The following is a 14,509-nucleotide window of genomic DNA, read 5'->3' as shown; positions in this document are numbered from 1 at the left end:
ACACACACACACACACACACACACACACACACACACACACACACACAGTCTGCTCGCCTTGCCGAAATGGGGTTGCATTACTCCAGTCTGCCACTGAGTGGCACCTTTGGGCTGTGCACTTGGCTCCAAAGACATTTCTCTGAACAGCAACAGAAAAACATGTTTAACCACCCCACCACCACACACACACACACACACACACACACACACACACACACACACACAAACCCAAGTACATCTTACTTTGGATGAAATTTGATGACAGATTGAATGCACTGTCCGCACTTTCCACCATGTCGTGGTTCAACTTTGCTTGACCCTCCCTTTCTGTTGACTAGACTACCTGTGATTCCCACTGCTGTGAGAACCAGCACAGGACCTACTCTCTTACTCATTGATGGGGGAGATGGCCTGTCCATTCACAGGGCAAAGGATATGACAACCAGACCTGGATCCTGCTGCAAGGCTGCCTTGGGAACTCTCCTCAAGACCCAGTAGCTGTTGTCCAAGCTTTGGCTCTGGCTGCTGCTGCTCTCAGCAGAAAAGAGCTCCCTGCTCCCATGTGGATGCTGAGGGATTAAACAGAGGCAAATATGGAAGTGAGCAGATTTTTCTCTCTTTCCCTCTGCAGAAGGAGAACCATTCTGCAGAGAAATTTTCATGGTATGCCTCTTCAGCATTGTTCCAGATGCGCCCATCTTCACTCTGAAACCCACGTATTGAGCGCCTACTATTTGCCAAGCACCATGCTGAGCACTGATGTGCACTGGCTCAGTTTCTCCATCTATAATAAGAATGGCTGGTTTATTCTTGCACAGATAGCCTTTATGATTCCAGGATCCTGCCTCTTCTGTGATCTTTCCTCCATTTTGATGCCATCAATTGATCCCAACTAGATTTGACAAAGGGACTCACACTGTCTGCATGGTGGCATGTATGCAGCACAGGTGTTCTCAACCAGGAATGAGTTCATCTCCCAGGGGACATGGGGCAATGTTTTGAAACATTTTTAGTTATCAAAACTTGGGAAGGGGGGTTGCTATTGGCATCTAGTGGGTAGAGGCCAAGGTTGCTGCTAAACATCATACATGACACAGAATAGCCTCAACAACAAAGAAGTATCCAGCCTGAAGTGGCAATAGTGCTGAGGTTGAGAGATCTTCATGTAGAGGGAGAGAAATCTCGTTTTGATGACGAGAAGCACATTGATCTTTTAATATGCAATTCTTTTCTGTTCTGCACAATAGGAACACCTTTGATATTTTCAGCAATCTCCATGGTCTTTGCAGCCCGACATAGTGGCATCAGGGCAGGCTGAGAGATGCAGCAGAATGGATTTCATGGGACATCATCAGCTCTGGGGCCATCTCCAGCAACATCCCGATGCTGAGCCCTCTGGAACTGACTGTGTTTCTGCTCCCACTTCAGGTTCTGGCTGGCTGTCCAAGATCTTAAGAAACAACCCCTACAGGATGTGGCCAAGAGGGTAGAAGAAATCTGGCAAGAGTTTCTGGCTCCAGGGGCTCCAAGTGCAATCAACCTGGATTCTCACAGCTATGAGATAACCAGTCAAAATGTCAAAGATGGAGGGAGATATACATTTGAAGACGCCCAGGTTTGCTTATCTACTTAAGTGGTTGTCATAAGGTGTTCATTTGTCCACTTCATTGCCTGACCTATTAACACAAGTTCAAGGCATTGTGGGTAGTTAAAGTTTCATATTTGGTTATTTTTAAGTTCATCAGTGGAAATCATTTCAGATAGGTGCACAGCAAAATCCCAGGATCATTTTCCCAGAGGAGTTACGATATTACCTACACACCAAAATGTGCAGTTATATGCTTTATTTGTTCCAGGAAAGCCTCAAAGTGTTTTACAAAATCTGAAGCCTTGTAATAAGTCAGTGGTAGAATCTGGAAACCAGAACACAGCACTGGGGAAGTGGGTGTAGTGAGTTAGCAGGGCCATGAGTCAAACCCACATCTGTCTACCTCTGAAGCCCACACTGATAACCACCTCTCTACACGGCTTCCGCAGTGATCTCCAGCTCTGCAGTGAATATTTTTTAAGCACATCTATATTCCAGGCTCTGCGCTACGTGATAAGATACCACAAAGAACAGGCAAAACCCCCTGTTCTCAGCGAGGTTACCAGCAAGTGTGGGAGACAGACAAGTAAATGGGCAACTTCAGCAGTGTGAAAAGTGCCCCAAATGGGTGAACCCTGGGTTAAAGCAAGCCTGCAGGAGGGACTCCCAACCCTGTAGGACACAATTAGGATGCTCACAGATGTTGATGATGCTGGCTAAAGAAACAGGAACCATCCTAACCAGCAGACTAAATTTTGATGGCTGGGAGGTGCCATTTCTAAAAATAAGCATTGGGTTGGTTTCTTACTTCCTGGCCCCTAATTTCTATTTCCTGTCACCATCCCACACCCAGTGACAGGGCTTAAGATTTTGCTTATCTCCTTGACCCCACTTACGTCTCTCACGTCTAGGGCCCCCGGTAAAGAATTTGGGTAGTTTGCTCTCTTGCAGACATTATTATCTGATTTAGGAAACTCAGTGTAGCTGCACCAATGCAAATAATGGGATGAGAACACAGTGTCCCTTATCATCCGGATTTGCCTTGTCATTTGCTCAGAACTTCAAGATGAAAACACCTACCAACCTCAACACCATAACTATCTTCTTCTCTCCCCTGGTCACGAGCTCCATCGAATGCCTGTGCCAATCATGAAATCATGACTCCTTCATATACCCCTTGCAGCTTCAAAGCAGAATGTTTGAGTCATGAGAGCTCTTTGCTGAGATATTTTTGCTTATGTGTATGTACGTATGCTTTCAAGCACCATATTGACATGGCCAGAGAGGAGAGTGACAGGGAAGTTCCGTGGGGGTTCCCTGCATGAACGAGCTGAAGCTCAAAGCTCCAATATTTATGAAACACAAAAAGAGTGATACTGGTGAGAACCTTGATGCATCTAGCACAGTATTACCACTCCAAGCATGACATAAGGAGGGATTTATTTTAATTTTTTATTATGAAAACTTTTAAACACTTGGAAAAGTGGAAACAGCAAAACAGCAAACCTTTATAGACCCTCATCCAGCCATAAAAATCATCAGCACGTGTCTGATCTTGCTTTATCTCTAACCCCACCTACTTTTTCACCTGCGACCAGGTGACTTTAAAACAAATCCAAGATATTGCAGCATTTCATCTGTAAACTTAGATATGTATCTCTAAAACAAGGATCCTTTTGTTTTAACATTGACACAATATCCTTTTTCTCCCTCCCCTCCTCACATCCCCTTGCAATGTATTTGATAAAGGAATTAGATCCTTTGTCCTATGAAGAGTTCCAAGCTCTGGATTTTTCTGATTGTACCCCTGTGGTGCTATTTAGAATGTTCTTCTATCATCTCTCTTTCCTATAAATTAATTTTTTTAGATATTTAATCAGATTTAGGCTTGATTTTTATGGACAAAACTACTTCATAGATTGTGCAGTGCTCTCCTGTCAGAAGGCACATGTCTAGCCACCTCTCTTTTTGCCCTTTTTGCAGATATTGATGTCTATCACTTATATCCATTAGTTAACTAGAGGTTACAAAATGATGACATACTAATTTTATTCTTTCTTCACTTATTAGCTGGAATACTTTCATAAAGAGAAACTTCCCTCCACCACTATGGGATTAACTAGCAGTACAATTCACATAAGAAAAGCAGGATAAATGTTTGATTCTCTCCCTTCATTTTCCAGTTTTCAAAATGAGTGGTTTACTATTATCTTCCTATGGTAAACGTTAGGGTCTACTGTTTTGATTTTACTATCTTTGTGAACTCATGGGTTTCAACATATGTGCTATGTTTTAATCTGTTTGCTTATTATTTTTATTGATGCTTGGATTTTGCCATCTCTGGCCAGTTGGCTCTTTCTGGCCCAGCCCTAGTGATCTTTCATGTCATCCAAACAGCAAGGAAGCTAAGATATTCCAGTCTTTGCCCTTTCCCAGAATAAGCCATTTCTCCAAGGACTCCTGATTCCTCTTAGTGGCAAATGGTATTTAGAGACTAAAATCTAGGCACTTAAGGGTGTTTCATTGTTCCTAGATGGTCTATCATGTCTAGCCCTTTTCAGTTGACAGAGCTAGGAAATGTGTTGTTGTTTATAATAAAAACACATCATGAGTTCATACTGATACTTTTAATTCAAATTCTGACCTACAGGGGATTTTATTTAACCACTCGTTTCTTACATCTGTGCCTCTTTTCTCTACCCTGAGAACCCTGACTTTCAAGGGCACTGTGGGTGATAGCATAATTACTCATTTGCTTTATACTACACAGAACAGCCTCTAAACCACAACGCTAAAAATACAGCAACAGTGTGATTATCGCCTGGTTCTTTAATTGTTGCATAGTATTCCATTATGTGGAGGCACCACAGTTTAGTCAACCAGTCCTCTCTTCTTGGACATTTATGTTGTTTCTACTTCAAGAAAGGTTTGATGGGAGAAATGGGGAAGTCAGCCTAATGAAGGTGAGATATTGACAAGTTTCTCAACGTCCAACCTCCATTAGTACAGTGCTCTACCATTTTCCAGGTACTTCTAAATGCATTCTATCTCATTTCCACAGCAATCTGGTGAGGTAGATTAGACATGAGGATATCTTAAGCATCCTCATCATCTTCATTATCTGCTAGGATTAGTCTCCCATGAATTCAAATAAAACACTGTTCCTAAGCCAATCCCTATTTTCAGCCTAATTCCCTGTTGCTTCTGAAGTGTATTTCCACCATAAATATACAGTGTTCCTTTCTAGCAGAGTGACCTGGACAAGTTACTTAAATTCCCTGAGTCTTCCTTTCTTCATCTGTAGAACAGGGTTACAGTAGAGCCTGTGCATAGGGGTGGAATAGGGACCAGGTGAAAGGAAGCATGTCAACCACTAACAGTGTCCGACCTACAGTAAGACAGAGTAAATACTACCATCTTATTTTTCTAATGTCACTAATATTCTCTTTTTAAGCTTTTATGTTTAATGTAGTTGGTGAAAATTTTAAAGTAATTTCATGTAACCTTAATGCCCAGAGATAACCCCTATTTTGGTGTATTTTCTTCCTTGATTTGTGTGTGTAGCTATGTGTAAGGTCTGCTCAGGCTGCTACAACAAAGTAGCACAGACTGGGTGGCTTAAACTACAGAAATGTACTTATCACAGTTCTCAAGACTGAGAAATCCAAAATTAAGGTGTCAGCAGATTTGGCTGCTGGTGAGGGCTCTCTTCCTGGCTTGCAGGTGGCCCCTTCTTGCTGTGTCCTTACAGCAGGATGTGCACTCTAGTCTCTCTTCCTCTTCTTACAAGAACACTAATCCCATCATAAGGGCCTCTCTCATGACCTCATCTAAACCTAATTACCTCCCAAAAGACCCACCTCCAAGTACCACCACACTGGGATCAGGGCTTCAACAATATGAAATTTACAAAGACACAACATTCATTCCACAACAGGGTGATTTTGCAAATAGCGTGATCCCGTAACCTGCCCTTTACCTAAAACAGGGGTCAGTTAAAAAACTAAATTTTTCCTAAACAGAGCCAGATAGTAGACATTGCAGGCTGTGTGAGTCATGTGGTCTATGTCACAACTAGTCGATTCTGCCATACAAAAGCAGCTACAATGCAACACCATAGCAATGTAAATGACACAAGGACCTATGGCCATGTTTATTTATGAACCGTGAAATCCAATTTCATATAATTTTTCACAAAATACAATTCTTCTTTTAGTTTTTTTTTTTCAGCCACTTAAAAACATAAATACTGTTCTTCACTCATGGGATGTAAAGATCTAGATCACAGGTCTGTATCTGCAGATTGGAATCCCAGGCTGTAGTTTCTGACCCTGTGCTAAATAAAATAATTTAGCACCTGTAATGAAAATTATTGAAATGCTTCAAGAAATCCAGAAAGCTACAGGATAGAGGATTGGGCATGACGGATCTTCAGTTTCGGGGTGAGAGTAAGTTAGAGGAGACTTTGTTTTGGTGCAGCCATGGCAACACAGCAATCTGAATTGTGAATGTTTCTATATCAGGATTGAGTGTTGCGGCGCAGAGGTCAGCAGGTGCCTCCTGAACTATTGGGATTACAGGTGTGAGTCACCATGTGACTTTTTTTATAACTAATCTACTTTTCAAAAATCTGACTAAAGAGAATACCAGAGAGAAATTCTAAATTTCTCTCATTTAACTTTCTGGAAAATCAAGTCATTTAGGCATCTGTCCCCACCCTCTTCTGTTGTCAAATCCCATGGTTTGTCCCTAGACATCACTCAACACTGCCTTACCTTCCTGGCCAGTGCAGGCTGCCTGCCCCAGCAAAGTAGGTGCAGTTGAGAAGTTCCCAGGTATAAAAAGGAGGTTAAAATCCTTAGCAGCCCATGATCAGCCAGGACTAGCACTCAGATGTCCTCGCTTGCTGGCCAAGGTTCTGCTCAGACCACACTGTCCCTAGATTGTTAGTGCTGAGGGCTTGGTGGTTGCACTGAGACCTGGAGAAGTTCTAGTCCCTAGAGAAAGGCCAAGAGTCTAGGAGTTCCTTCTAGAATTATACATTTAAATTATTAAAACTTTCTCTTCTCAGTTTGCCCCTCGGTTAAATGTGGATGCTAACACCTCAACCCATGGGGCTCAGGGGCTCTGGGCGGCTTCCTCAGCTGGTCATGATGGTTCTCATAAACCCCCCACGGTGGTCATATGCTGTAACATTAGTGCTCAGTAGCCTGAGTGAAAGTACAGCCAGATTTGTGGATGCACTGGGGTGCAGCCTCTCTCCAAGGGTTTTGTTTCTTATTTGACCACACGCATTGATAGAGCCAAGTTAATTGCCTGTATTTGCTTCCTGTGGAAATATTTCACAAGGCACCCTGTCAGCCTGGGCCCAGCATTTGCATTCGTGTTTTGCTGATCCGTTTAGCTTTTTTGAAAATTTGGGCCAAGACCAAATCTTCCATAAAGGTCTGTGGGCTGTGACCATAGCCCTCAGCTGTTTGCTGTATTGTTCCAATTTCATAGATTTAGCCTTGTGAGGGGAGAAAAAAATATGGGCCATGATTATTTTATTTAAGGGACTCGGTTCTTTATGCTATGAATTGAATTAGAATTATCTGTTCCCAACTGTGGGGCCTCAAAGGACTTACATTGTCACCTACTTGCTACGTGGTCTGAGGCAAGGGCCTTGACCTTTTGTGCCTTAGTTTCCTCATCTGGGTGATGGGGGTGATGTCTTCTCTACAGCCCGCTAAGGATTTTAGAGAAATCAGATGAGGTCATAGCCCTGAAAAATCTTTGAAAAAGTAGTAAGTGCTATATATTTGTAAGTGTGAACTCACAAAAATTAATGACTTTAGTACTGTCTGGGTCTCATAATTCCAAGATGGATCCAAAAGAAATTCTCTCAAAATATCTGCCCTTAGATGGGGAAAAATGCCAGCAAAGGATATAAAAACAGAATGTTCAGGTCCTGGAGTCCATCCTAAGGAATCTGAGCTTCTCATCCTGAAGACAGTAGCAAGGCATTGAAGGCTGTTACCTGGAAGAGGGTGAATCCATGGTGATGGGCAGCGTAGGCTGGAGCCAGGAGAGAGATCCGAATCCTGGGGGATGTCATCTAAAGCTCTGCTGGCAGTTGTTGGTGGAGAGAATTAAACCACAGGAAGTATTGAGAACCTTCAGCTGCCTTGTAGGGCATTTGCCTCTTTCCAAAGCCTTCACAGGCTCTAGAAGAGGTAGGAATCAGCTGCCAGCACAGTGGCTGCTTGGTTTCCCTTTTACAAATCTCAGAGTACCAAGGATGTTCCAAGGACGATGTCCCTGGATCCATTCAATCATGTGTCCATCTGCCCATCCACCCATGTCGTGAACATCCATTCTCCCATTCAAGTTGGGAGACCCTGACCTGTGCGGCCTGATGTTCTGTGCAGAGGGAAATAACGTGGGAAATAGGAGGCCCGGATGGCTTTTTTCACCATCAGGCAGAGCTTATATAAAAGCACATCATTCATTACAAACAAAACCAACCAGACCTAAGAAAGCACTTCATTGAGATAGGATTGGATTGGAAATCTGTCCTTTAAGTGGACTGATAGTGGAATAGGATGAGCCAGCCCAGCCCCACTGGCTTTGGTCCTTGCAGTTCCCCACCTCACCTTCCTGTTTGTCCCAACCCCACTGCTTTTCTGACCTGTGGTACCTGCTGAGCTACCCCACCTTGCCCTGTACCTGGAGTGTCTGGGTCTTCCAGACCTCTGGATTTGAAAGTTCTTTCATGGGAGCAGAAATTTGATCTTCTTTACCTTTTATAAGTTCCTACATCACAAAGGTAATGCTGAATGCTGAATGTCAGCTAAATGCTGACAATTCATTCCAGAATTATAACATTTTCAGCAAGCCTATCATCAAAGAAGTGGGGGACAATCTGCCTCTTAGCTTTCAACTTTGGAGAGACAACCTTGGGGCGTACACCCAGTAGGTAGTCAAGAAAAGCAGGTTAAATTAAATTCCTACAATGTGCCAATTCAGTAAAACTTAGAATACCCACTAAGTGTCAGATGTTCTAGGCGCTGTGAATATACCAATGCGTAGGTGGGTTCCTTTCCTTAAGTGGCCCTTGGTCTGACTTACCACAGCTCTACTTGGCCATGATGAACTCACAAAAGGATCAAAGAGCATGCTCAAGGCCAGTATGAGGTCTGAGTGATAAAAGAGCTGAGAAAGATACCGTCAAGTCCACACCCGCCATGAGCAGACAAGAAGTCTCTAGCAAAGATTTTATATTATTCCCTAAGTGTAGACGTTTAAATGCAACTTGATTAAGGAATGCAAGGTTTCTACCATTTGCTTTGTTTAAAAGCCAAAGCCCAGTGGAGTATGATTTTAGGTTTGCCCAGATTACTCAGAAGTAGAAGTCTTCCCAGTTGTTCATCTTTGCTCCAGTGGTGGAGGTGGTGGCATTGCGTGCCGGTATCACAAGACCACACCAAGTTTCCTGGTATTAATCCTCTATTGGAGGGCATTTCCTGTTAGACTCTCATGCCAGACATATTTTAATAAGGAATTCTGTGACACTGCTTCCTCCAGGAGTTGCTCATTTTATCCTGTGGGTGGTTTTATTTTTGGGAGATGAACAGAAGAGGGAGGGATGCATTTTGCAAAGAATAAATCAGTCGTTTGTGATCAGTTCTGCTTATTACCGCACAGACTAGTAGTTCCTGACAGCTACTGAGAGAAGACATCAAAGAGTTCAATTCCAAAATTTCTTGGTTGCTACTTATGAGCATAGGTTCCTTACACCAAACCCCATGACCTCCTTGAGGAGGAAAAGGAAAACAGTTTTCTAAGTTGATATCCCTGGCATTTGGGTAGGTGAAAGACAATATGCAAAAGTGTCTTTGAAGCTACCCTTATCTAAGAATAGGGATTGAACAGCATGAAAATACTGTGCCCTTTGGCTAGTTAAATTAAATCTGTTTTTATAGATGCTTTGCAAAGCAAAAGCAAATGATCATTTACTCTCACATCCTCTTATGACCTGGAATGATGCCTTATGTGGAAACAAGGGGCTCCCATGTCCTACTTAGGAAGCTAAGGAAATCCAAAGGGGGCGCTTCTTGTTTTAGATCCACATGACCCCAGGTTGTTCATCCAAAGATGCATCCAGAAGGAGCAACAGCTCCTATCTTTCACTTATGTGGATGTCCGTATTGCGGTATCTTTTCTGTTGCCTCTTCTCTGTTTGTTAAGCAGATACTGATTTGTGATCCACTTCAAGTCCTCACCGCCGTGCTGTCCTGCAGGAACCATGCTGAAGAAAAGCTCATTTTCCCTAGGCTTCAGCTAACCATGCCTAAGGTCTGAGGACATTTGGTCAAACATATTCAAATATCTTGAAAGGTGAGGCTCGAGGATACAGACTTATGACTTCCAAAGGGCCCATCAGCCCTCAACGCTTTACCAGGTTGGCACCTTGCTTCCAAAGATGTTCACAGCTCCCTTCAAGTATGGACGGCAAGTTGTGCATGGACTGCCTGTTAAGTGAGAAACTAGAGCCTGGGCCATCCCTGGTGTCTTGGCCATTACCATTGCTCACAGCAGCGATAGTGAATGGTACCCGAAAGGAAATCGTAAGCAGTGGTCATACCTACTAGGATGACTCAGATTTAGGACTCAAGGAGAGGCTCCTAACTTTCCTGCACCCACACATGGAGGGACTTTGTCTCAGCCAACCAGTACTGACTCCCCTTGGGATCCAAGTGAAGGACAATGAAAAGCAGCACATCAATGTGAGAGGAGCATGAGCTTGGGGGTCACACAGCTCTGGGTTCAAATTCTGGCTCCATACTTACCTTGGGTAATCCACCTGACCTGTTAGAGTTTCAGTATCCTCATTTGTAAAATGGGGGTGTTTAAACCTAAACACTGCTTCAGAGCAAACATCACCAACAACTAAAATAGTACAGCTAGACTCTGCTCCCAAATCCTCTTTGCTTCTTTCTCCAGAATCTCTCTCATCCCACAAATCATGCCTTGCAAGGACAGTCACAGCATGAAATTATTATTGCTACTTGACATGTATAATCATTTTTGTAGTGCTTCCACTTCTACTTCCACATTTAATTGTGTGATTGACAGGACTAGAAAAGTGAGCCTTTGGCTACCAGTCCAGTTCCTTCTCCATCACCCCACACAGCAACACCACATTCTGTCCACACAGCCTCATTTTCCTTCAAGAGACTACATGGGACCCAAAAGCTCCCAAAGTCTGGATGTGATTCTAGGCAGCTTAGGTATGGAGGTCAGAGATGAGGCACACACACCTGTGAAAAGAAAAATAGGATACTTGAAAATCACAAGAAGAGCTCTTGGCCGCTGTGCAATGCTCCAGCCGAGTGGTTCTCCACTCCAGGAGGACGTTCTGAAGCTGGGAAATGAGATCTGTGCTGTCTTAGAAGCCCACAGCAAAGGAGAGGACATAAGGGTCTTCTTGAGGAGTTCAGCTGCGTGCTTGCAGCCCAGGGCCCCAGTCATTTTGTCTGATTGCCTTCCCCACCTCTTGAGAGAGTCACTATGTTTTGTCAAAAAGAAAGGAGATTTCCAAATGAGGACTCTCATAGCAAAATATTGATTTTCAGCAGGTGTGGTTTTGAGACAGTTTGTACTGCACACTCTCTCCAGCTCTCACTGTGCCTCGGACTCTATTGATTCTAGTTGGTTTTGATCCTGCTTTAGCATCCTAGGCAAGCAGAGGTCCCCTGGCCCAAGAAGAGAAAATGAAGGTGTAGTGGCTCATCGGGGTAACATCCCTGCACTACAGCCGTCAACCACTCCAGGGATATGATGCCTCCCACTGCTGAGGACTCTAGCTAAGACACCGGTGTGATTTAGAGCCCTAGAGCATAGGTTTATCATCATATAGAGAACCACCCTCATGCTCTTTGGAGGAGGTGCCTCTCCACTGCATCCCAAGGTGGGAGTGACCTCTAGTAGTTCTGCTTGTTCATAGTCAACTCAGTCATCTCTGTTGCAGAGAGAGAGAGAAAGAGGGCAAGAAAGAGAGTAAGAGGGAGGGAGAGATGAAGGAAGTGGGAAGGGAAGGAAGAAGATAAGGCAAGACAAAATAAAACAAGACAAGACAAAGCAAGAAAGAGAGAGAGCACATGAGCAAGTGAGCGTGCTTTTTCTCCATCCCCTTAGGAATTTACTCTCAGCAGAGGCTTGGCTTGGCTGGTTTTGCCAGTGACTCCCTTGCACTTTGCAGATTCTGAATATACATTTCCCTTAAGACTGGTTGTCTGCAGAATAGGGGAAACAAATCAGCACCCCCATAAATCAGCAGAGGTCACTGCCAAGAGCTTTGTACACTCGCTGTCCCTGGCAGAGATAAACTCATTGCATTTGGGAAATGGCCAAAGACCCTGAGTCCAATCTTAATTCTCATTCCCAGAAAAATCTCAGTTCTCTGTTCACTCACCCCCTGTTTACTGTCTTTGTGTTTCCTAGACAAAGCTGGCAAGGAGGAAAGAACACAGTTCCATAACTGGATCATCAAAGGCTGCATTTTGTTGCTTAGGGGAGGAGTTGCAGGGCAGGAAAGAGTCACAGATCCCTAGGCTGTGGAAAAGAGAGACCTAGGCCAGAGGGAGGCTGAAGCCATGAGGTCTGCACAGGGTGTGAGAGATCTGCAGAGGTTCTCAGATTCTGTATTTCTCAGACCTGCACCTTAGAGCTGCTATTATTGCTGTGGTTGGTTGCTCGCTTGAAGGGTGGTTGAGGCTGTTATAATGGTGGTCAAGGGCTAGCAATGGGGTTGGCATGGTGAGACCACCTCACAGGATTCATCCTCCAGTAGGTTGTGTTCTTATCCTCTTATGTTTCCCCCCACATCCTCACCTTGATGTCTGGCTTTGGAGTTGGCCATATGCCATGGAGAAGATGGGAGTGGTGCCTAAACTGCTCCTCTGACCACATGGGCCTCCTGAGAGTGGACCACCTCTCTCTGCTGCCCTTTCCTCCTTGCCCCTTGATTGTCTTTCTCCTCTGATAGATCAGACTGTGAAGCTGCAAGACCAGACCCTCCCTCCCGGCAATTCCCACAGAATTAGGAGACATATTTCTGTCTGTCTACTCAGATCTTTCCACTTTGATGAGAATCTTTCTGGTTGGTAGACCACCATTCCCCACTTGTAGCAGGATAGGTCATCCCCGGGTACACCCATTCATACCCTGTGCCTGTACTTCATCTCTGCAGCCCTTAGCAGAACTGGCTAAATGCATCTCTGTGCAAAGTCTATCTTGCCTAGTTGGATCTAAGCTTTATGACATTGGGGACCTATTTGTCTTATTCAGGCTGTTATCTCAGTGTCTGACACAGTGTCCTGGCACCTAGTAAATGCTCAGTAACTATTTGCTGAATATTATTTTGATTCAATGTTTAGGCATCTGCTTTATCCTGCTGTATTTTGATTGGCAAGTTCTTTCTCTTCATGAACCAGGCTTTCCCTTCCTACAGTGAGTCTATAGGAATTAGCTGGATCAGAGGGGAAATTTGTTGCTGAGCCAGAAGAGCTGGCTAGGGGAGGCTTCCTCACTGCTCATGGGGCAGCAGAGGGGTATTGTGAGATATTGATTGGGGATTTCAATTCCTTTGAGAAGTCAGAACAAGAAGCAAGGAATTATTGCTTTGGAGAAGGGTCTAGAGAGGGTCCAGGCACTATGATAGGCTTTTCCAGATGACTCAGGAGCCACCTGACTCTGTCAGCCAGAAAGAAGCGATGCCTGATACAAGGAGACAATGTGTCATTTTTACTCTGGACTAACATTTGTACCTAAGCTTTAAATGTTAGAATAATTTGGCTGGGTGTGGTGGCTCATGGCTGTAATCCCAGCACTTTGGGAGGCCGAGGCAGGTGAATCACTTGAGGCCAGAGGTTTGAGACCAGCCTGGCCAACATGGTGAAACACTGTCTCTACTAAAAAATATATAAAAATTAGCCAGGCATGCTGGTTCATGCTTGTAATCCCAGCTACTTGGGAGGCTTAGGCAGGAGGATTGCTTGAACCCGTGAGGTGGAGGTTGCAGTGAGCCAAGATCACACCACTGCACTCCAGCCTGGGCATCAGAGCGAAGACTCCATCTCAAAAAAGAAAAAAAGAACAATTTGAAGAGATGACAAATGAAAGCAAAGACCAATGATACCCCTCAGCCTGGGCTCCGAGACCATTAGGGATGGCTGAGCCAAGATACTCATGCTCCTCTGAGCTGAGTGTAATCCTCATTCTCCTTCTGTGCACAGAGCAGGAATTCGACGCAGTCATAAGCCCAAACGAGTATGGAGCCAGTAAACTCGCTGAACATTAAATTCCAACAGGCATTTCAGTGAACATGTATATTCGACTAACATCTGACCCTGTGCTAGACACTATGCATCTGTAAAAGATAAACACATACTGTTCCTCAAGGCACTTAAGAGTGAGCTGGATTTTTGTCTGAAATTTTCAGAAAAACACTTAGTGAAGTATGTTCACGCTAAGTTTGTTAAATCAGAATATGTCTGGACTATCCAAGTAGTCTCAGAATCAGGCCACTATTTGAGGCCGGGAGCAGTGGCTCACACCTGTAATCCCAGCACTTTGGGAGGCTCAGATGGGCAGATCACCTAAGGCCAGGAGTTCGAGACCAGCCTGGCCAACATGGTGAAACCCCATCTCTACTAAAAATACAAAAATTAGCTGGGTATGGTGGTGGGCGCCGGTAGTCCCAGCTACTCGGGAGGCTGAGGCACGAGAATCACTTGAACCTGGGAGGCAGAAGTTGCAGTGAACTGAGATCGCACCACTGCCTGAGTGACAGAGGGAGACTTTGTCTCAAAAAAAAAAAAAAAAAAAAAAAAGAACCAAGCCACTGTTTAATTTCATTTGAGTCCTTCCAGTGGGTTT

At 44.2% G+C, this 14,509-nt stretch overlaps 1 protein-coding gene across 1 annotated transcript in view; it reads left to right on the top strand.

Annotated features, from left to right (window-relative positions):
* RGS6 (regulator of G protein signaling 6) overlaps nucleotides 1-14,509 on the top strand; it is a 623,561-nt gene that overhangs the window by 573,718 nt on the left and 35,334 nt on the right. The window contains 1 exon segment of the mRNA XM_031935755.1: nucleotides 1,429-1,615. Coding sequence (XP_031791615.1) covers nucleotides 1,429-1,615 — 187 coding nt within the window.

This window comes from Piliocolobus tephrosceles, chromosome 6 (genome assembly GCF_002776525.5).
Source record: "Piliocolobus tephrosceles isolate RC106 chromosome 6, ASM277652v3, whole genome shotgun sequence".
Taxonomy (NCBI): Eukaryota; Metazoa; Chordata; class Mammalia; order Primates; family Cercopithecidae; genus Piliocolobus; species Piliocolobus tephrosceles.
Note: the sequence above shows the minus strand (reverse complement) of the source record. Positions and strands in the feature narration are given on the sequence as shown.